We start from the raw sequence: 24,212 nt of genomic DNA, 5'->3' as shown, positions 1-24,212 counted from the left end.
CAGGTTTTTAGCCCTTATGATGTACTCTGAGGCTGAAGAACATCGGTGGACCAGATAATCAAATGAATGTAAATTCTCCACCAATGAACTATGACCATACAGTCTTTTTGAGGAGCCGTTATATATCACAACTCAGAAAATGATAATGAAAAAGATATTCTTTGGCCATACTTAAAGGTAAGTTTGTATTTGGACAGGTGTTGGAAGGTCACAACCTGTATAAAGACTGACCTCTAACGACTTACGATGTTAAAACTGTATTGCAATGGAACCGTTTGAGCCATTCAGTATTTTTTGGGGTTTCTTAGTTTATATTGTTCTTGGTATCAGTATACCTCGCACAAGCGGACAGTTAACCTGTTGATGGGTCACGCCTCCCAATCAAGTATTAAAAAACAAGATATGAGACAGAGTATATGACAACATACCGCAACTGAAGATGGGATGGGTGGTTGAGAGGCATGGCCCCCTACTGAGCTGGTGAGTGAGGTCAGGACTGCACAGTTGACTTTCAAAGCGACAGTAGAGCTTGTTCAGTTGGTTTGCCAGTCGCAGATCATTCATGGAGTGGGGGGCTTTGGGCTCTTAATTGGTGATCTGTCTGAGGCCTCTCCAGACTGAAGCAGAGTCACTTGCTGAGAGCTGGTGTCACAGTTTCTCAGAGTACAGTCGTTTAGCAACTCTATCCGCCTTGCTAAACCTGTATTTTGACTCTTAATACAAGTCCCCACTCCTAAACACCTGTTCCTTCATCAACCTTTAGCTGCAGTTTAGCTGTGAACCAGGGTTTGTCGATGTTATAACTCACCCTGGTGCATGATGGTATAAAGCTGTCTTCACAGAAGCTGATGTATGAAGTCTCAGCCTCATACTCATCCAGACTGTTGGTGGCAGGACATATACAAGTCTGTACTGTCCAAGCATAAGATCCTCCAGATGAGTTTGTTCCACCAAAGAGACATTTCTTCTCCAAACTTTTTACATGATTGAACAATTTGAGGTCAAAAGTATATATTATTCATATTCACATAAATGGCAAAGGTTAGAGAAAAGTCTAACAAAATGAATATGCATTTGTGACACAAAACCTTGTTTTATTTCTTTATTTTAATCATCAAATGTATCTTTTACTATTATTGGAGGAGGCCTAGCCCTAAAATACCTAACTATACTATTTATAAAGTTTAACAAGCAACATCTCATTTAATGTAATATATGATAATAATAATATATCAGCTACTTTATATATGTTTTACTGAAAGCAAAGGATCTGAATGCTTAGTCCATCACTGCTTAAAGGAGAATTACATCGTAGAAGAGATTTATTAAAAACAGAAATGGTTGAAATTGTTGCGTAGGCGTGGGCAGAGCTCCAAAGCGCTTCCTACAATTCCCACAATGCAACTGGAGAGCATCTTAAACTACTTGTGACTGGATGATGCAACGTGAGTTGGACCAGTCAGATTGAAGCAGCCTGTCAACCAAACACGCTGCCGGTGCTGTCCTCCAGTTCTCACCGGCGGCGACAACGTCTCTGCATAACGCACACATCTGTTTCTCTCGTAAGTACAACCCTCATTCTTGTCTTTTATTTGTATTTAATTCAATGTAATGTTTTATCTGTCGGTTACAGCAGCATCAAGTAGCAGTGAATGGCGAGGTTTTTTTTTAACGGACATGAATATACACTGCTCTGGCAAAATACGTCACGTTTTATTTTTAACCTTATTAATGCTGATTAACCAATTGTGTTCCAATCACTGGCGAAAATGATATTGTAATGGTAGATATATACTCTAAATGCACTCATAAATCATTCATTTAAAACGTGTGTGGTATGTGCTGTTTTTCCTCTATGCTTTAAAAAAAAAAAAATTCCAATGGGCAAAGAATCTGAATGTTAAATAAACACCTATAGTCAAATGACATAGGTCGTCAGAGATCCTAGTTAGTACACGCAGGTTGTACATTTACATTTCCTCCCCAGCTAGTGATGATGTAATGGCTCCCTGCTGTTTCTTTTCTTCTACCATGCCACAGTTTCTCCACCTGCGTGACCCCTCAACATGTCTAAAGGAACCGTGGTTCTGGCCTACAGCGGTGGACTGGACACGTCCTGTATTCTGGTTTGGCTGAAGGAACAGGGCTACGAAGTAATCGCGTTCTTGGTAAGGTTTAGGGACCAGTGTGTGGGGAAATAGGTGTCTTTGTTTGTGCTTCCAAACGGCTGCTTTTTCCCATCATGCAACACTGAAGTTTTACAAGGTACTGTTTCCAGGCATCTGACAGAACCTGTTATATGAGCATGTCTGGGCTTTGCTTTGGCTGTCCACCCCAAAAACACGGTTAGCTCCCAACCACATGGGATTTGGCTTCATAATGCCAGCACAAATCTAGCTGGATTTACTTTTTGCTGGGAAGCAGTTTAGAAGTGCAAAGCAGGCAGATTTCCGTATTGTCTAACTTTTCAATCAGTGGCTTTGTGGGTCGGTGTGGTGGTGGTGGTGGTGGTGGTGGTGGTGGGGGGGGGATTGTCTGTAGTTCACTGCTGTGACAAGTGAGGCGCAGCCCTCCGACTCTTTTTGGATTTGGGTCCCCAGGGGAGTAGAAGAAGAATAGCAGTCACTGATCCAATTCATAATTGATTGTCTCTGATGAAACTATGCATTTGTCTCAACTTGTCAGAGACGACTGCGTCAACAAACGGGCAGGCAGGAAGAAGTATTCAATGATAGATGCTTATGGATTTCCCTGGCATGTGAAAATATGAGGTTTTTAATTTGCGATGTTGATCTGTATCTGTATGTAAAATCAACTTAAATAAAGCACCGGATATGCAAGTGTAATTCACAAGTAATGGGAACGAGTTGACTTAGTGCCGCTGACGGTCATAAAGAGGTTTTGTAATATGTATTAAATTGGATCATTTAATGTGACTCATCCATAATCTACTGCACAGAAATGAATATGATAAAGTACTGAAAATATCAGAAGCACAGTTGTGTATTAAGCTGCAGGTTTGTCAGCTCTGTTTACGAGAGTAGTATCATGTCTTTGCAGGAATGCATTTTCTTGTTTAGTGTTCAGCTCAGGAGATCAGACGGCCTCTTCAAACACTTTACTGGTGTTCGTGCTTCCGTTCCGCTGTGAGGTGATCACAAAATCTCAACAGATGTGATCTGAATGACAAGATCACGGATTGGCAGAATTAACACATGCACAGTCATGAGCCGGCATGTTTGTACATAGAGGGCTTGCATGTTATTCCACAGGAGCTCTGAAGTACTGAAGTAACGGCACAGTTTATTTTCAGTTGCAAGTATTTGTGAAAATACATATATTTGAGTCACTGTGATGTGCAATTACATTTATGTCCCTCTAGGCCAACATTGGGCAAGAGGAAGATTTTGAAGCTGCCCGGACGAAGGCAGAAAAGCTCGGTGCAAAGAAGGTAAGAGACGGAATGAATGAGATATGTTGTTGCTAGGTTCTGTCACGATATCAGACCTACACCATCATAGTGGCAAAAAGGATTTTGACGAATTCAATGGTGATGATATGGCGATATCTATAGAAAAATATATGTAATCTAATAAACAAAGAAATTGCTATACAATCTCAAATTCACTTCATCTATCACGGATGTTGGAGCTTCCCCTAAGCGCCTTGTTGCAACAATAAAAGTGTTTTCAAAATATTCTCTGTGGCCTTAACATGCAAAGATGATGACTAAAAGTAAGTTTTCAGCCTCTTAAAGTACAATGCAAAGCATTCTGTGTTGAATGGAAATCAGTAGCTGCTTTATTCTGAGGTTTTCTGGGTTAACATCTCACACTTACAGTATGAGACAAAGCTCTTTTGTGGCAAGAAATCATCTGTTATTTCTTTTCCAAGAAGGGAAAGATGTCATTCAATATTTCTCACATTAAAATGGCCCAGAAACTATAACTGAAGACTCAACATTAAACCCTGTTGTGTGTCCTGATGTTTGTTCTTCTGTAGGTTTTCATTGAGGACCTGCGTTCAGAGTTTGTACAGGGATTCATCTGGCCCGCAGTTCAGGCCAATGCCGTCTATGAGGACCGGTACCTGCTGGGCACGGCTGTAGCTCGGCCCTGCATCGCCCGCAGTCAGGTCGAGATTGCGCGCAGAGAGGGTGCCCAGTTTGTCTCCCATGGTGCAACAGGAAAGGTAAACCAGACACGGGACAAGTGACTACTCTGAAGGAGAATATCCAATAATCTGCTCATGTGACTGAATCCCCGACCCAAATTAAATCTATTTAAAGGATATTTACATTATATTACCTTTTTGTACTGTAGCTGGGTCAGAAGAGAGTAGGTTTGGGGGATGATGCAGAACACTGGTGTTAAACCCTCAACATTGTGATCGCAGGCTTTGTGGCTGATCCACGAGAAGGCCCCCACATCCGTCTTTTCTAAATGTAAACTGATAAGGTCACTGTCCATAGTCTGGGCAAGAGGATTTAGGCCACACCTTGTTTGCAGGGTTGAAAATTAACTTTTTTGGACCAAACAGTAACTCAGAAATCTACCCTCCTCAGAGCTACTGCTCTCCTTCATTCAGAAAGTATAATTTTCTTTAGTCATGTACTCATTATAGGAAAATGTATGTTTCCTGCAAATCTAAAAGAGATGTTATTCTCGCTTTCTTCTGCACCTTTACTTGCAGTAAACCGTCAGCTAAATGAGTCACTGCAATCAAAAGAAAATGCAAATGTGTTTTTTGCTCTGGAGGCCTGTTGAATAGTTTCCTGATTAGTATGAGTGAACATTGAGTGAATCTTTTTTAAATTTGAATGCTAAATTTGACAGCTTTATCTGTAAGCCTCTTACATTGTCATTCCCGTAAAGTCTGTGGACGGGTACCGTGTTCCAAAGATCTGTATTCCCCTCACGCCATGTTGACCGTGTTCATGTGTCACGCACGGCATGTTTTACCTCCTGATCGGCTGTGACTAAAACGGCATTCTCTATGTTTTGTGTGGTTTAGAGGAATATTAAGATAACAACTTAGGTCAGGGCGCTCTTATGTAGAGCAGTGATCCTGCGGACAGATGTCTTTGTGCGGTCAAGGTTTTTATAGATTTAAGTTGAAGTTAAATTATATAAGTAGTATAATCGTTTTGCATTGTGATTGAGTTCAGAACAAATATATTTGCATTTCTTTAATATGCCTTTACAAATATTTTTGTATTATTTCTACTTCAGACAGTCAAAATGTGCAGTGTCCACATTTAGCCTGGAGATGGAGACAGGTACCACATCATAAAGTTACAAATACAGACTTCAGATAATACCTTAACATCAGCTGTGTTTATTTATTGTTGTATGTATGATGTTCTTAATTGTGACGATTAAGACAATGCAGCTTGCTTCCCTTTTTTATATTAGTTTTTATCTTGATGCTGATTAATCCAAATATACGAAACATCACTGCTCAACCACCACTGCACACTAGTGCTGATTTGTTAATTGGCAATTAATCAATAAGCCAAGCCGATTGACAGAAAAATAATCTGCAACCGTTTTTATAGTTTATTTTTTCATTTTTACGCGTTGTTGATTTTAAACTGAACATAAATACAGCTGAACATTGCTTCCCATGTGAAGGAATATGAGCCCTTGTGTTTGTGTTTTCTAGGGCAATGACCAGATTCGTTTTGAGCTCACATGCTACGCCCTCTACCCTGAAATTGAAGTAAGTTATCTGTTTTACTGTATGGAGCTCAGGCTTGTACTGTGACACGGCATCTGTTAAATGATGTTGCTGCAGCCGGGCTGATTCGCTCACTCTTTCTGTTGGTGCTGTTCAGATCATTGCACCGTGGAGGATCCCTGTTTTCTACAACCGCTTCCGGGGGAGAACAGACCTGATGGAATATGCAAAGGTAACTCCGTCAGTCTGTGTATGTCGAAATCTGACGTATTTTCCCTAACGTATTATAGTTCAATTTGGTGGTGTCTTGGGCTTGCCAACTAAAGATTACTTTGATTATTAAGACATCTTTAAATAATATGGAATTATTGATTCAACATTTGGTCTATAAAATGTCCAAAACAGCACAAAGTAATAACCTAAAATTGTATTCTACCTATTGAATACTCTCCTTATGTTGTATCTGTATAGTGCTCTCATGTTATGATACAGTCCTCCCAATATTTTATTAATTATTTTTCAAATCTGTAGCCAGCCTCAGATCAATTAAGTGTTATCTACATGCCTCGCAAAACCTCAATAGTTTCTTCACAAAAAATGTAATCCTTAAATCCCTTCACCATTTTCCGATTTCCTTCGTAAAAAATAGAAGATAAATATATTATTACATCCCTATTCTCTTGTCATTCAATGTCACACTCATGATCTGATTTAGAGTTTATGTTACCATTCTCAGACATATGTTATTCAGACCCCACACTCAGTTATTGGCAGTTTGTTCAAATGGTCCCATTAGATGGTAGTTTTGACCAGTTCTTCCCACTAGAGGGTGGTCATGTGTTACTGAACACCACTCTCTTGTTGGTCTCTGGGGTACTTGTGAAATCACACAATCTTAAACCACTGAATTGTTGACTTTTCCTTTGAACATATGTCTTCATTTTGTTTGTCTGTGTGGAGCCTTTTGGTTACGCAAAAACAAACAAACAGCCGCTTGAAATAGTCTCTAACCTTCAGGTGCAGATGGCTTCCAGGCAAACGATATGCAACATAACAGCTTTCTCTGTCAAACTGTAGGAACATAGCATCCCGGTGTCTGTCACTCCTAAGGCCCCCTGGAGCATGGACGCCAACCTCATGCATATAAGGTGGGTAGGACTGCTGTGATGCACCTTCTCTAGCCGGTTTCAATGTTTTCTCGTTTTCTATCTGCGGTCATTTTCTGAATTATGTTTTTTCACAGTTATGAGTCTGGCATTCTGGAGAATCCCAAGGTAAGACCAGTTCACAATGGCATGTCTGCAAATTCCTGAAAAAAAAATTGGTTCTATTTATAGTTTTTCAACTTCCTGTTTCACCCTTTGGAATGTGATGTGCTGGTATAATTATGAAACCCACACATTTATGGTAACCACAGAAATATCTTTGCATATACAGTCAACACTGTTAATGAATAAGCACTGGTTGAATACATAGAAAGTCCCTCTTCTTAATATTATTTCGCACAAATGTTCGCTGACAATACTGACTTTAATTTGTATGCGTAATCCTAATCACTGGGACAATTATTCAAGAACCTGTAAAAGAAATTGTGATGGTGAAAAATAAACCTGAACAGTTTTATAAATCTGGACAGTCAATGTTCTCATCAGATCAGTACCTGTTTTTATAAATCAAAATTACACGGAACATTTGTCATCCAACACAGAAATGGATTTTTAAATTGGAACAGTTTTACAGTACAGTAAGAAAATCCCCTTTGTCCACTCATACCGCAAACTCATACACGTTCGCTGTCATTCCCACAACAGCAGACACACAAAATAATACACATGCATCCATATACTGTTAAAATGCATCATCCACTTGGAGCGACAGTTAAAATATCACAGAAGTAAAGTTACTGTCTCCTCTGCTGACCCATGGGAGCACCAGCAGAGACCAACACTACTCTCCCACATTTTCATGGGTGAGGCAGAGTTTGATCTCTGCTGGGATCAGGGGTCAAAGCAGTACATACAGGTTGCCCCCGGTGACCCCCAAAGCTCCCATCCCTTGGTCGCTGTGTCTGTGTCTGTGTCTCTCCTCACCCCGGGTCTTCGCCGGGCCCTGGGAAGAGCCCGGGACACACAGACACTGACTTGTCGTCAGCAACGCTTCGACTAATTCCCGATTTCATGGGAGCCGGGTAGGGGGAAGGGTTAGGGCGTTGCGCCCAGCTGGGGCCTCCTGAGTTCCAGCCCCAACTCCTCGGGACCTCATTGTTCCACTGGTTGCGGCGCCGCAGGCTGCGACGTGGGAGGGGAGCCATTTCATCGTGACACCGTGACACCAAAATGTCACCAGTAACAGTAAAGTACAAAGGCAACGCACCAGACAGATGAGTCCCCAATGGACGGGGTGTCACATGGAGGCGAGGGGGTCCCGCGCTGCTGGAGTGGAGATGCAGGGGCAGGGCCACTGTAACTCACAGACCTCTATCTCGCTCACTCTCACTCTCTTTCCCTGTCCCTTTCCCACCCCTCCGCTGTCTCTTTATTGGTCGCCCTGTGGAGAAATGTTTTAAAAAGAATGAGGCGAACCGGCTCAATGGCATAGCGATGTATGATGACAGTATTGTGCAACCGGTTCATTCAGGGGTTTTGTTTTGGACCATTTACTCCAATATTGAATCAATTAATGGCATTAAATACAATGAAATATTTATGGTGCAGGGGTCCAGAGTGGTAAAAGGATTTGAATACATTACCCAGGGCACAAAATTGTATCTTGAACTTTTAACAAGCTGTGATTATGGAAAAATATTCAGTGGCCACAACCTCTGCCCCCCCGGGCAATTGGTCCTTTTACAAAGTGTGTTTGTTAATTAGGGTCAGAGTAGACATCACAACAGCAATATATCTAAACATAATTCCCAGCTTTCAACATCATTTTAAATGCAATTTAAAGCAGGAAGTTAACGCAAATATGACAAGCAGTAACCAGTGTTGCAACAACATAATGGATTTCTAACCAAAATGCTCAAACCTACATGACAGATTTTGATCGACCTGTAGGGTCATCTTAAGGAGGTCATCATGTTCTAAGTATCTCCCTCCGTATCGGCCTCTCTCTCCTCCAGTTACAGCCCTTAAGGCTCAGGGTGGACCTCAACTATTCAAACCCCACAACGCCCCCACATGTGATACAAAGGCCCCTCTCTGCTCAACACAGTCAGATTAGGAAATGTCCGAATGGTCGCTCATATGTTCTCCTGTAGATAAGAGTCAGCGGAGTTCAGGTTACTCTATGATTAACACGGTATCCTTCCTGATAACCCCAAACCTGTAGCACAATGGCCCGGTGACTTTTTTTGTATTTACTCACTTCCATCTGGCAGCATTAACCTATGTGAAGACATGTGCCCAGGGCAATTTATGCTATCATGTTCATAAAGTCACATTTAATACTATTAGCAGTTACCTGTTGACTGCATTGAGCTAGAGGTTGATGTTAAGTTGAGCAAATCGTGCTTCAGCATAAAATTGTGGTTTTGTTGTCAGGGTTGGATTATATGCCTGAAATTGTATCCCTTCAATGTCTTTGCGTGTTTTGGACAATTGTAGTTAATGTTGCAAAACAGTTAACAGGCCTGCTTCATAGCAATATTGGATATACAGGATTTGTATTTGTGGTTACGTATTTAATTCACACGATTGGCCATAAATAACATTCCCACTTTATTATTTAATCCAGAAATGTTGCTGAATTTAATAGGATATATACCGGCATTGCAACGTAAACATTAGCAATGCTTATCACAGAAGATTTAAAGCATATTACCCAGCATATGCCACGTTCCTTATATGTTATATTCATCCAATTTGATCAGCAATATGCCAATTAATAGATGGCTCCACACCCCTCAGTCCGCCCACTACTTCCTCTCTCTGTCTCTCCACACATGAGCAGTCAGGTCTCAGCCTGAGGCCGCCTGACACTCGTCCTGAGTCATTAAAACATCACCTCAGTCTTAATTATAGCTCGTGTCAGTGAGCCTCCTCGGGCCCGCTGCGCTCTTTGATCTGGGGGCTGATGGGCCACTGCTCGTGTTGACCAGAAGTAAAGGAGCGTGACGCCAGGCCTCCGCTCACCTAGAGGAAATGAAAACTGTTTTTCTGCTGGTCGCATGGCTGGCTGGAAAGAAGGATGGACAGAAGACCGCCTGCAGGGGAAGGAAGTGGGCTTGTAGGTGTATGTATGCATGTGAATGTGTGCTTTGAAGCAAGGAGGTCAGCGTTTGTCATGTGCCTTCGCTGCCCTCGGGTCTGATTGGTCTGACCTGTAATAATACTTAGCGAGAGCTCCCTTTATCCATCTATAGCTTTGCCTCCATGTAGAAGTGCTTGTTGTCCTGATTAAATTCAGCCGAGGCCCTAACATTAACCAAAACATCCTTGGTGTTAAGAATATAGATATCTCTTCAGCACCTCATGTGTATATTGTTTTATTCTTGTCTCAATTTGCCATGTTTGCATTTTAAAGAGAAGGACAGACTTGAAACGTGGTGATTTAAGCATCATTTCCAACCCATTGCGCCAAAGATGTTTTTCCCCATCCTCTTCTCTTCTATCCTCCTCTCAACTCTCCCCTCCTTTTCTCCCCCTCTCCCTCCTACCACCTCTGCCTCTTTTGGCTCAGTTGGCTTCGATTGAAAACCAATGAGGCAACTAATATGTGGAAAGATAGAAATTTACTTGCTTTAAGTTCATGCGTCAGCCCTCTTCTGTGCTGTATGGGGCACGTTTAGCACAACAATATGGCAGAAGCAAAGACTGCCAAAGGAGCTGCTCTGTGCTACATGATGGTGGGCTTCATGCCCCATTTCCCACCAATACCCCCTGCCCCCGCCCTCTCTGCCGCTACCTTTTCCACTCTTTCAGGGCCATGGCTTTGGGACAGGTCCACCTGCAGGGGGTTTGAATTGAAATGCATTGATCTCTGGCACACTGGAAACGAGCCCATTCCCCGTACTTTTCCTTTTTTCTTTGTATCCAATAGACCAATAGTAAGTTTAAGCTCTCGTGGGTGGAGTATGCATGGGTTTTCAAGCGTTCCTCAACCAGAGGCATGAATTTATATACATTTTAAAAGTGCATTTTTCATTCATCAACGGGAAATTGTTTGTTTTTTTGCCATACTTCAGTTAATCACTCGATGCTTTTGTTGTTTGAAGACGCTCACTCAGGAAACAAAGTGATATTTGGATATTCTGGAAGTAAACAAAAATTCAAGCTAAACCAGAAATCAAAATCTTGATACATCCAAAGCTGAAATATGAAGATTCACTTAAATTTGTTTGGGTAGAAAGAGTTAAGATGGAGCTACTTGTTTAATTAATGCATAACATGTCAAAAACCATAGAAGTAATATGTCAAAAGTTTTCCGTTAATGTAGCAACCTCAACTAACCTAAAGACAGTGGCTCAATTATGTTTCTGTGCTTTATTTGAACATTAAACACAACAACCAATCATTTACAGCCAGCATGTAGCACCACAGATACATAGACATTCATATTCTCCAGTATTTAAAATTCAGTGCATCTTTCCCCCCTCAAAGAGTATGCATCAAAGGCCTTTTAGGGTAGTCATTTCACCCCTCTCCTGCTCGCTCTCATTTGGCATCTTTCAGGGCACTGAGGCAGAAAATAAAGGAGAGGAAGATGGGCGCCTTCCCAGTCAATTTTGGTGTTTAGTTAAAAGGAAGGAAAGTGATTGCGCTGCTCGTTTTCTCTTCACTGACAGGCGACGAGCGGATGTCGATTAGTTATTGTATGATGATTTAGTGTCTGGTAAAGCTTTCCATTTAAATGCGCCCAGTAGTTATTTTGCATAGTCCCCCTGCAATTTGCTTCAGCTCAGGAGACATTGACCATCGTCTTGTCCTAATGCTGTGTAATTGTTGGAGGGCCACATCGCTGGGCAGACACGTCAGACCGCCACTCTCTTTTAGGTCCCAACCATGACTTACTGAAATCGTTCCTGGCTCCCACCATCTGGAAAAACGACAAACATCTGTCACCCGGGACAACTTTAGTGGATTTAGGGTGTGGACTTTAAGGCTTTGTTGTGTGATGCCCATTTAGCTAAATGCTTCATTTGAAAATAGAATGGAGGAAATGTCACTCAGAAAATCAAAACTGGAAGATTAGAGGAAGTGAAGACGGGGAGGGAAGAACCGCAGGCACATCGGCAGATTTTACAGAATGTTATTGAGGACACACTGTTGCTCAAATATATTCTGTCATACTATCACATGTGCTTTGAAGTGTTCACTATTTTTGGGGATGCGAGTCATTTCTTTCTTTTGCTCATTCCCACTATCTTTCTCATTCTCCCTGCACCCCACTTTCCCCCGCCTTCCCCTGTGGTGAAAGGCCATGCAGGGAAAATGAAACCAAATAGAGGAGAAAAATGAGACATTGATTTTTTTTTTCTCTCTTTTTGTCCTGATGGTGTTTTCAGGTTTCTCCTTTTTCACGCCTCATCCTCTCTTTTCTTCTCCTGCTATGTCTCGAGTTGTCCGTTATCACCTCACTCAATAGTCTCCTCATCTGCGGTCCTGTTGTTTGATGAGGTCTCAGAAGGTGTGTGAATAGAGTGTGTAAGTGTGTGTTTTTGTGTGTGTTTTCAGACTCATGCTCCGGCTGACCTGTACCTGATGACCAAGAACCCGGAAGATTCTCCCAACACCCCCGATGTCCTGGAGATAGAGTTCGGAAACGGTTTGTGCTTGCAACATGTGTCAGTTGTTCTGTCAGTCCGCTGTTTGTTTTTTACGTTTTCGGTTTCCAAATTGTAATGCCAAAAAATCAATTATTTATTTTTTTAACTTTTAAACTTACTTTGAAAAGTGTCAGGACTTTATCCAGGCTTAGTTTCTGAAATTTGTCACCGATCAATATTGATAGTATGCAATATTGTATTGTTGAGACACACACACTGCAAAAGACACTTCAGATACATTTATTGAAAGATCAGTTCTGAACTCCGATACTGCATCAGTAAGGGTGTCCGCGTCCCTTCATGTTGCTTAACATTGATGGTTACCGCCGCAGGGCTACAGCTCTCACACTGACCCAGGGGCAGTTTATCACCATTCCTGACCACCCAGACTTATCCTTAACCTCTCACAGCATTAGTTGGTCCAAAGCTGCCATGTTTGGCCTGGGGGCACGCACAGGCCGGAAGTTTTAAGTCCAGCTAATACACCAAGCCCTGAGGGGCTGGAGTAACGCTCATTAGATATATTGCCATGAGGGCTGAGCTGAATAGTGGAAAGTGTCACATGTTTGCGTAAAGAGAATATGGCAAGAAACATCCTTGCCTGGGGCAAACTGCACAGATGTCCCTTCATCCCTGGTCACTAGCGGAGGCTGCAGAGCTCTAACATCAATCGGCTGAGAGACACTGGCTCCTCTGAGCACATGGGCTTGATGAGTAGCTTTATGAGGTAATATAAAAGATGTTCAGATGGTTGGCAGAAGATTTGGTGGGAATATGTCTGACCATTGACGCGGCTAAAAAGTGCAAATGAAAATGCCATTCAGTGTTCAAAATTAACCTGCACTGAAATGGAGTCCCGGACATGTTCTTTGGGAAACTGGTAACATTTTACCAGTTCCCCCAAAGAAAATGTTTAACTATAAAACAAGTAGGTTGGTTCATCTGGAGATGAGATGGGCTTTTGTAAAACAGTTGGGCAGTGGTAAAGACTGGTCTGGTTTCGCGGGTTCTTTGCAGGCCTGTGCTCCGTTTTCACACATATTCTCTGTGCCTTTATTGAGCACCCTATGACAAAAGCTGTTTTAGTTGTCCACACAAAGGCCCGAGCCTACTCCTCCCTCTGAGCACAAGATCAGCAAAAGAATGTTTCATTTCATTCCCCCTCCCACCTTTTCATCCCTGCCTTTCTCACCAAAGTTTTCTCACTGATTAAAAAAGAATATTTAACGACAGCAACCTTTTCCCCCGTCAAACACTCCATTCCCCGATTCTCTCCCTTTTTTAAGAAAGAAAAAAAAAATGTCATCCCTCCCTCCTTTCATGCCAAAGAAGTGAAGAGGAAAAGGAGACAGAGTGGAAAAATGTAAAGCAGTAATTTTTCCTACAACTGTGTCTGTGCTTCCATTGTCTGCACTGTTAGGCTGCGAAAAACTGAAGAAAAGGATCACGGAGAGAAAAAGACCCCTCAGTGAATGATAGAACCCGCATGATGGAGAGAGCGAGGAAAAAAGAGAGCACAGGGACGAAAGGCCAGCCCCTACACTCCCACGTTCAGACACTTAATTTATTTGAACTTTTAATCTAATTATTAGGTATCTGGGAGGGGGTGCAGTTTTGATAATGCACCATCCATACTGCCCTCTCCTGCACTGGGAGGTACGTTTTCTTCCTCCATGGGAGCCACACCGATTCCCGCGATATGAGAATGGACCGTCAACAAAGCCCTTGTCTAAAAAAATTTGTCAAGTCCTTCACGTGTCATTCCTGTGAGGGCTTTGTAAACGCCGGTTGAAAGGCAGAAGTGCTGCTCTTCTCTTCAAAGCCAATGTGACTGACAACTGCAAGCATGCTAAAGTATGTGTAGGACTGAACGCCGCCGCCGGATGGATGGCGAGTGAATATCGGCAGATCTTTTCTCACTTCCTCTTCTTGTGTAGGATGCAAATGGTTATATTTGCTTCTCAACAGACACACACGCACGCACACAAACACACACACGCATGTCTCATGTTTGTTTCCTCGCCTCCACCTTTGGCCCGTGTTGCTCATTGCAGGCCATGAATAAGCAGGTCCATGACAGTGATTGATGTGTACTTGGTTTAAGTGGCTTTAGAGAGGAAGTGTGTTGAGCGTGGGTGTTAAAAAAAAGAAGAAAAAACATAGTGGAAGGATGATGTGTGATGATGAATCTGCAAGTGTGTGTTTTTGCTCCTGCACATGCGCATGAACACACAAATACTCAGTGGCGCAAAAAATCTCAACGCTAAAGAGAGTTTTGGCAACAAAGCTGCGCGTGTAATTGAATTAGGAAAAGGCCTGCCCACGATTTCACAGCTTTCAAATGAGCAGGGCCTTTGAATTTATTAGCCCTTCTCGCCGCCTCCTTTTGTAATGGTTTTTACTTTTAGCTGACGACTATTGATTTCAGTGACTGAGATAACGAGTACTTGTCAACAGATTTGATCAACTCTTTGCTGTTTAGTTTTTTTGTAATCCATTTGTTTTCGAAAGCCATTTTCCAAAACTGTTGATGTGTAAAGGTTTCAGTTTTACTCTTTGATCTTTGTGGGCCATGTGTTAATTTATCTTTGATCTCGATGAAAAAACACTTTATTTTAGTTGCCCTGCTTGCAGATAATTAACATTTTGTCCTAGTAGTGAATGATACCATACAATTTCATTCAGGTGCAGTTTTTTTTCTCATAAAGGTTACAAATACAGCTGTGTTTTAAAAACAATCATCATTCAACATTATGGTGGAAAACTTGAATGAGAGCATAAAAGGACACTTCCAAGAACAAGCGCTACCATTTTGATTTTGCTGTTAATTCTCATCACATGAGAATCAACCTGCTGTGTTGTTTCAACTTGCCTTTCATCAACTCTCAGCCAGCCAATTGATTGCTCTTTTTTTTTTGTGCTTCATGCATATATCTCTAGTAGGAATTTTCAAGTAATGCATGACACTGACAGCTGTGCAAGTAAATTACATTTTACTTATATATGTATAGGGTACTATATACAGCTGTCTGCTTTGCAGTTAAATGGTGGGCTAAATTTGTCTGTTCATGAAATTTATTTTCTTCAAACTGGAAATACATCTTTATAGTCAACCTATGAAGACTTTACATTTATTGCCGTTTCAGACTCTCTTGAACATAAAAATACATTGCAGATTGTGAAATTGCTTTATTATAGACCGTACCAGATGGGTCCCAGGTATATTATAAGTCATTTGAATTTAACATAAATAATTGGCAAACAGTGTTTATTTTAATATTATTTGTATGTTGGTGTGATATCATTCAATCAATTGTTTTTCCCTTCAGGAGTGCCTCTGAAGGTGACTAATGTGAAGGAAGGCAAATCCAAGGATTCCCCGCTAGATATCTTCTCGTACCTCAATGAGATTGGGTCAGCATTTTTTTTCTAATGTCTAAAGTATTTACTGAAAATCACTTTCAGCACTTCCATGAATGATTTGTTAGATGGCCGGTGAGATAACTTCTCTATCAGGGTGGTATGCAAGTGTCCCCAGAGGTGTAGCTTTGGTTAAGTTCACCACCTCTGGAATGAAGTGTGAATCTGTCGCTGCTGGCCTGGGATCAAATCCCACCGGAGTTTTCTCTCCCGCGTCTCCTCCACTCTGTCTCCCTCTCTGCTTTCCTACTGTCCGCATAAATGGAAAGCACTGAAGGTGAGCTGACTGAGGAAAAATCTTTCCTGAGGCGCTTTTGAGCCTGTTGCTGATTGGGATTTTCTTTTTCAGGAAATTGTCATCAACTTTAAACATTGTTGTTGAGTTTCATGAGGCATCTGTTTAGGTTAAATCTGTGTCTTCATTACATGCATTGCAAACTAGTTTGTAAATGTTAGATTTTAATTAATGGTATTTCATTTCCTTTGTCAGGGGGGACTAAAATAGTTTTTCCAGCTTTGCTATTCAAAATATAATATTTGAGGAGAGGCTATGATGAATAAAACAGACTCTAAGGTTAACCAATTACTTTAACAACGATGCTCACAGGTGAAATATTTTAACAATGGTGTGAATTATTATTTCCTGGCTTTTTTTTGTTCTTTATTAATTAACTAATTAAAATCTTTAATTTTGTATTCAAATCATGCTTTTGATGAGCAAGGTAGACCCAAATGTACTTAATCCGGAAGGCTTTATGTTGGCTAATCTAATTCAAAGTGAAAATAATGTGTGACTGTGTGTCCATTGAAAGTCGTCTCTGTCTTTCTCTTAGTGGAAAGCACGGTGTGGGCCGGATTGACATCGTAGAGAACCGCTTCATTGGCATGAAATCCAGAGGTAAGCAATTAAAAATTATATTTATTTTCATTCATCTCGGTTATGACATTTTCTTCTTTTATTTTTGAGCCAAATTAGTCTGACAGGCCTCCTCACTTGCACAATGCAGTGAGATGGACATATTTGCACTTTGAAAACCCGTCTCAATATTTTAATTTAACATCCATTCAAAAGCTTTCCTTTCAGTGTACAGGGCTTTCATGCAATTTGCAGTTATTTTACATGAGTGCTTTTTGGCACACTCGCTATTCCGCTTCCATAAAAGCTGCATGCCAAACACACTCCTCAAAGGAAATGATTTCCTCTGGTTCACCTGGAATCTTAGACACCGAAGTTATTTCCATTCTCTCATGCTTGCACACTCATACCGAAAACACACACACACTGTGACCAAGGTAACGGCGCACACGCTTCACAGGATACACACAAATACACAGTCAATCACATATGTGCACATGCAGTGGCACAGGGATGTTTTTGTCTCTATCTTTGGTATCAACAGGCAACTTGAAAAGCTCCTTTGTTAGTTCTCTACATGTGTTACCACAGCTAATATACAAGGGCAGTGAGCTGGCCTTGTATCGCGCGCACGGACACAGACACACACTCTCACACTCCTTTTCCCCCATATATGCCATGATTGGCAAATTGACTGGCCAACAGACTTGTAGCTGTGGCTCAACATGGCAGGTAGAAATTGGAAAATGGGAAGCCCACTTTTCTCTCTCCTCGACTGAACAAAAGATCAAAGCTTTTTCCTCCACAGAAGCAGTAGGAAGAGGTGGAGCACAAGGTGTCCAAGTGGTTGAATAACTGCCATCAAGTGTACATGTTGCTCTTCTCTGGACTGGCAGTCGCGTTAGCACAATAGATAATGGGAGGGATTGAATGGGCACATGTCATACCCATTTGTGTTGGGTCATATTTATTTGTGAGGGGTCAGGGAGGCGCAGGGGATTGAAATGGTTTGTCAAGAATGTTGTCACTGCGCTACAAAACATCCCCGTGCGCCAGAATAACGTTTCCCTCCTGTCACAGTGCTGTCAGGCCTCTGACCTGTGCATCGGTGATGGCGTTAGCTGAGGTGCACCTATCAAAAGCAGTAGGAAATGGCTGTATCTTTTGTTAATGAACGGGGGACCTCACGCCCAGTCCTTGCTGCTTCTGTCAAACTCTAAGACGGAGGCATTAAAAACAATAGTTTTCAACAGTGCTAAAAAACATGTTTTTGTTTATTTTTATGTTCCCATTTATTGAATTTATTTGTATAGAAATGTAACTCTACTAAATAGCAAACTGTTTCAGGTTTATTCCATTTAAAAATACATGTATGCTTTCATTTATATTTGTTGCCTGTTTATGTTGGACTAACAGTTTGCCCAAAGGGTCAAAGGGGATCAGCTCAGGAAGAATTAATTCCTAACCTGAACCCCTTCAGGCCTGCAGCATGGTTAGCATACCTGCAGTAACCATATAAAAGATTAAGACCTCCAAAACCACTGGGGGTGTTGTCTCTTTAAGCTTAACTAAACTGCCACTGCTGGAGCTTACCCAGATAGCGTTTCATTGTTTGCTCCCCTCTGATAAGCTAGCTCTCTTTTGGAGCACTTAAGCCAAGTTGTGTTGGAGGGCAGTTTTAACTTATTTATCTGATAGAGCCAGCGGAAATGTCCCTACGTGCCCTCTATGGCCTTGGATCATCAAAAAGCCACAAGCCGTTCTAGCTCAGGTGGCAGCCTTTTGAGGTATTAGACAATTAGCAGCATTGCTAAGCTCTGTTTTTGGCCGCCAGCACAAAGTAAGTGCTTCTCCATTTTCAGATCAGGAACGGTGATGGAGTATTTAGGGTTGTACAGATTTGAGCTCCACTGCTCACCAGATTGGAAGAGATTAAATGGCGTTTATCTGTTAAATCTCAGAAAAGAGTTTTGGAGTTAGAACACCATGCAAATTTTACAATTTGGCCGCCCGGTGATGATTGTAGAGAAATATCTGTTTGGCAGGTTGGCAGCACAGCTTAAATCACAAATGTCTGAATATCATTCAAATTGACAGATGATGTGAGGAACCATGTATTGAATACGAGAAACGACACTCACAGTTCCAGCTCTCACAAAAATGGATGTCATTGATAAAGCTCCTATTGCTGTTGTCAAATCTGTCTGGTAGCATTTACCCTGCCCTCCTTTTGTTTTAGCTGACATTTGAGTGACAGCTTCATTTCTCCTGTCATCTACCTCATTTTTTTCCCCTCACCCCTCCCTCCCTGTCCAGAGGGGGTAAATTGCAGGGTATGCAGAGCCCTTGTCCGGGCTCCAGGCTGGCAGGGGCCTCCTACCCTGTCATTTACTCAGGACAGGCTCATCCAGGTTTCGTGAGCACCGTGAAGGCCTGTCTGTCAGACGGCTGATGGCTAATAGAGCTCGCTTGAAATGAGTTCAGATGAACACGGCTTGTAGTTGATGTTCATATGAATGACCTCTTATGATGATGATGATGATGATGATGATGATGACTGTGGTGATGCAATCAAGGGATGTATTGGAGGAAATTATGTGTACTATCTCAGTATTTTTGCGACAATCATTTGGGTCTCAAAAAGGTGGAAGAAATCATAAGATGTGTTGAATGAGACGACATTATACAGACTGGCTGATAACGGTACATGCATCCACTTACTGATCCGTTCATGCTGTGTTTTGTGCAGATACTTATTAATTTTTTATTTTTTTTGGTGCGTTTCTTTTAGGGATATATGAAACCCCAGGAGGCACAATTCTGTTGCAGGCCCATTTAGACATTGAGACCTTTACCATGGACAAAGAAGTACGTCGGATCAAGCAGGGACTGAGTATCAAGTTCTCCGAACTCGTCTACAACGGTAACTCCCGATAATACATCATCTTATTTTGATAGATTCACGAATGCTGTTATGTGTATTGTATTCCACACCCTTTTGTGTTAAGGCACAGTCAATTTTAAAATCAAAACAACAAAAGCTCTGGGATCTGTAAGATTGTTTCTTATGTGATTATGTAGAAAAACAAATCGTTATCCGTCGTTTTTTTTATTTTTTCATTATCGCCTAAGCACGATCATCCTCAAAAATCCAGTATCTTTTGGGTGATAGTCCGAAAGCTTAACATCCCTTTAGAGTTTATATAAGACGGGCGTACCTACGTCCCTGTGTGTTCAGCTTGTGTATGTGTGTGAGGGAGAGCTTTTCTTGGCTCAGGTGTCTTAATCATCCCTTCTGCTCAGTCTCCAGTCCCCTGCACCTTCATCCACGTAATAGGATCAGTGCCATTAGAGACTGACTACTAGGCCACTTCAGTTATACCCTCCAGAGACAACACACACACACACACACACACACACACACACACACACACACACACACACACACACACACACACACACACACAAAGGTGCTACCTTCAGAAGCAGGGCAGAGATTAAACCCATTGTGGGTTTAAATCATTAATAACTCCGCAGACGGCTGGCAGTGGGGTTTATGTTAACAATCCACCTGTCCTGCATCTGTTTTGCATTAATACAGCATGATTTAGCCAAACATTGAATTTGCAGAAATTCGGGGAAGTACAGAACAGACGCAGCAAGCATTTGACAAGTGGAACGTAAACAACAGCTACATGTGTATCAATTATTAGCTTTAAAATATAATTACATTTTGAGAATAAAAGATTAATTGATAACGAAAAATATGTTTTATTTTTCCCAAATAACCACCACAGAACTAACACGAAGATCGAATTAAAAAAAATAGTCTACTCTATACAAAACTGGGACCTGTGTGCTATTGTCTTATCGGCCAATCCAGAGGCAATAAACACGAAGGAGGATTGTGTCTTTGAACATGGCCAGACGATGAGGTGGAGGTCAGCCGCTGATGAGAGAAGGACCCCTGCTGAGTGGGGCGTGTCTGACCTCTGAACATATACAGACAAGTCCCTCGTCCATCTGTCTCAGGGATTGATGGGCCAGGTCACCAAAATGAGACAAAAGAAAGGGGTGGATGAACTTCACCTGGAACAGAAATGAGACCAGCAGTACAGAGAAGGAGTTTCAGCTCATGAAAGAGGGAAGCATGTGTGCATCACACACACCTCTGTGCTCCCTGCTGCTAACGGAGGATGTAGAGGAGGAGCCTCTTTCTCCACTTGTCCATTCTATGTATTGTTTGTTTCTATTTTCCAATGCATAACAATTCATAATAATACGAATAAACATGTATAAAGACAAATATGAACATAATCTTTTCCCTTGTTTTGGAACAAACCTTCACAGCCATACCTTTTGTTAATATGTTGCTGTGTCTTTGCTCGCCATAGGTTTCTGGTACAGTCCAGAGTGCGATTTTGTGCGTCACTGCATAGACAAGTCCCAGGAGAATGTGCAGGGCAAAGTACAGCTGTCCGTCTTCAAGGGTCAAGTCTACATCCTTGGACGAGAGTCACCCAAGTCCCTTTACAACGAGGAGTTAGTCAGGTAAGCGTGGACAGAATAAAAGTGTGTGTGTGTGTGTGTGCTTAGAAAACACAAGAAGCCATGTGTCTGAATCAAAGTGTGTGTTTGTTCGGACTTGACAGCTGTGTTTGGCTGCTCTGGGCACAGTGCAGCTACTCCACATGTTGCCAGCCAGCCTGTTGTTGGGTCAGCTTGCCCAAGTTCTCTTATGACCTCCACATCAACATACTAAACCGACCCTGCCTCACAAAGACATCAGAGAAGTGTCAAGCGCAGTTCCTGGAGGGCAGAGCCGACCCCAACCCCTCCTACTGCACCCCCGTGGCCTCTTAGCCGTGGTAACAGTGGGTTTGTTCAGGACGCTGACCCCTGATGCCCTCTGGGCAGGCTCAGCGCTGACCAAAGTAAAAACCCTCCATATGCCTCTCCATCTCCACTTCAGTCTCTCCAGTTGTACCCTAGAGTCAGAGAGCTAATGGCGTTTTCAGCCAGAGGAGAGAAGGGATTTCACTGGGCTTTTAAGAGGAAAGTACCTGGGTGTCATGCTAGTTAATTAGGTCAGAAAGAGGGAAACAAGGAGACGTGTCTCAGTCAGCCGTTCAATTTCTTAGACTGGTTTGGAAAGTGAAAAAAGCCAAGAAAACCCCCCCAATATTTGTTATAATATATTTTGTCCTTTGACGAGAGGGAGATAAATAGTGAAACAGACTTATACAAAACATTGGAAAATGTTGTGCCTGCTGGAGCCTTATAATACAGTAAGTCAGCACCAATATTAATATTTTGGTATAACATCGTCATTAGTTTTCATATACATTTTGTAAAAAGGTATAGCAATTAATTTTGATATCAAATGCGACAGTAACTGTAAATATCAACGCAATGCCAGTAGGAAACTTGATTGGAAATATATTTTTTCATGAGAACAATATAAGAAAGCCACAAATAAATTTGAACTATATTTACTTTGACTAAATCAGTGAAAAATTATGATTTGGCCGTCCTGGTTTAATGCGCTCACCATGTAATTTCTCTGCCCTCATTTCTTGTCCAGCCTCTAATGAGAACAAATGCACTTAAAAGAAAGCAGCGTTTGTGAGAGTAGATGTCCCTCTGTTAAAAAAAATGTATATTATGTGATTTGAATAGTAAATAAAGGAAGTATATTTTGCTAGGTGCTGAGTGGCCATGGTATAAATTATAATCATTTGTTAATTCATTTTTAATTTGTGATTCAAAACGTGGTGCCGTTATATCAGTACATGCTTGTCCTGTACCTGACAATGATACACCTGGAAGCTGCAGTTTCTCTCACACACACTTATTTGCCACTGCAAGCAGACCTGACACACACACACACACACACACACACACACACACACACACACACACACACACACACACACACACACACACACACACACACACACAGACCAGATTAGGCATGAAAGCCCCGCTGACATCCTGTTGGCTCTCCACGGGCATCAGTAAACGGCGTCATTAACACAGTGGTAATACAGCCGGTCACCGCACCCATCTGAGACAGAAATGTCACCGTCCTCGCTGTCCACTGGCTCCACTCTCAATTAGACTGCAGGGTTTCTTAAAGGAATACACTAAATATCACACACACACACACACACACACACACACACACACACACACACACACACACACACACACACACACACACACACACACACATATTCTTTAAAGCCACTCACTCATAATGGTGTTCAGGTGCCGAGTAGGGAGCCTTGTATTGAGAGTTGATGATTTAGTTGTCGGTCTTTCTTTTTATGGTGTTTATCCTATCATTTGTTGGCAATTTCCTCTTTTGCTAAGTGCTTTTGAAGAACGAGTGCAAGCTGTACATTGGTAGTTGGGGGTGTCGTAGGGAGGAGAGAACTCTGTGAGGGAGTGTATTAAGCACTGCAGGTAGAAACTGCTGTAATTACACAGTGCACAGGCACACTTTGTGAGTCGCTCACACACACTAAGACGAGATGACAGCCTAAACGACAAAGAACGCGCAGTGGCACAAGTTATAGATTTGCTTTTTTTTTTTTTTTTTAAGAAGCGGATAAACTTGAAGACAAAAACAACAGATTAGAAAATCCTCTAGTCACTTAGCTCACAGTTGATCTGATGGGATTGTTTTAAAATGGGTTTATGTGCGTCTGCTGTGTTCCTGTGTACATGATCGTGTTTTCATTTTGCGATATTGATTCCATGTCATTCGGGACAAACAATGCTAAAGAGGAGCATTCAGAGGAAAATCGATCGGAACATTATTTCAAAAGAGTAGATTATCAATGATCCAGTTATCCCAGTAGTTGATGAGGCCCCATGTCTCTTGTGTTTACTGCAATGATACCAAACATTTCAATCATTTTGTCAGCAGAATATCCTGTAACTTTTTCCTTCACCTGCCTCTATCTTTATTCTTTTCACTCCAGCATGGACGTGCAGGGAGACTACGACCCATGTGATGCCTCTGGATTCATCAGGGTTAATGCTGTCAGGTAAAGCATCCCTTAAGAGTAATTAATCTGTACCAAACAGTTGAGAATTGTCTTTCAAATGAGACTTGATCACAATCTAATTATTTGTCCTTCTTCTTCTTCTCCTCCACAGGTTGAGGGAACACCATCGTTTGCAGGGTATCTCCAGCAACAAGAAGTAACTGTTGCAGTCCAGTGACTCATCTTTCTTGCTTCCCCCCTCTCTCCGCCGTGTCTTAAGCAGTAGCATTATTAGTATTCAACTTTGTGCCTCCTTTGTCTACTGTTAGTTATATGCAGGGTGTCAAGCACACTTTTCGTAGATGATGAAGACGACTAAAAAAATGTGGGTAAGCGTTATAAAAGTATGTGTTTTCTCATTCTTGGTATCAGCTGTTCAGCGCACAAGCACAAATATTCAAACTAGGAATTATGTGTCAGAAATAAAATGAAATTA

The 24,212-nt window shown here is 41.7% G+C and overlaps 1 protein-coding gene across 1 annotated transcript; it reads left to right on the top strand.

Moving 5' to 3' along the window:
* The first annotated feature begins 1,467 nt into the window (after nucleotides 1-1,467).
* ass1 (argininosuccinate synthase 1) lies at nucleotides 1,468-24,212 on the top strand. Its single transcript, XM_079235167.1, has 15 exons — nucleotides 1,468-1,562; nucleotides 2,041-2,168; nucleotides 3,383-3,451; nucleotides 4,003-4,191; nucleotides 5,665-5,721; nucleotides 5,837-5,911; nucleotides 6,757-6,827; nucleotides 6,923-6,953; nucleotides 12,354-12,444; nucleotides 15,775-15,859; nucleotides 16,699-16,763; nucleotides 19,513-19,644; nucleotides 21,116-21,272; nucleotides 23,711-23,776; nucleotides 23,889-24,212. Exons 2-15 carry the CDS (start codon nucleotides 2,067-2,069, stop codon nucleotides 23,935-23,937), a joined length of 1,239 nt encoding a protein of 412 aa, XP_079091293.1. The 5' UTR covers nucleotides 1,468-1,562; nucleotides 2,041-2,066; the 3' UTR covers nucleotides 23,938-24,212.

The sequence above is a fragment of the Taurulus bubalis genome (assembly GCF_910589615.1).
Source record: "Taurulus bubalis genome assembly, chromosome: 19".
NCBI lineage: Eukaryota > Metazoa > Chordata > Actinopteri > Perciformes > Cottidae > Taurulus > Taurulus bubalis.
The sequence above is the reverse complement of the archived record's forward strand: the minus strand, read 5'-3'. Positions and strand labels throughout refer to the sequence as shown.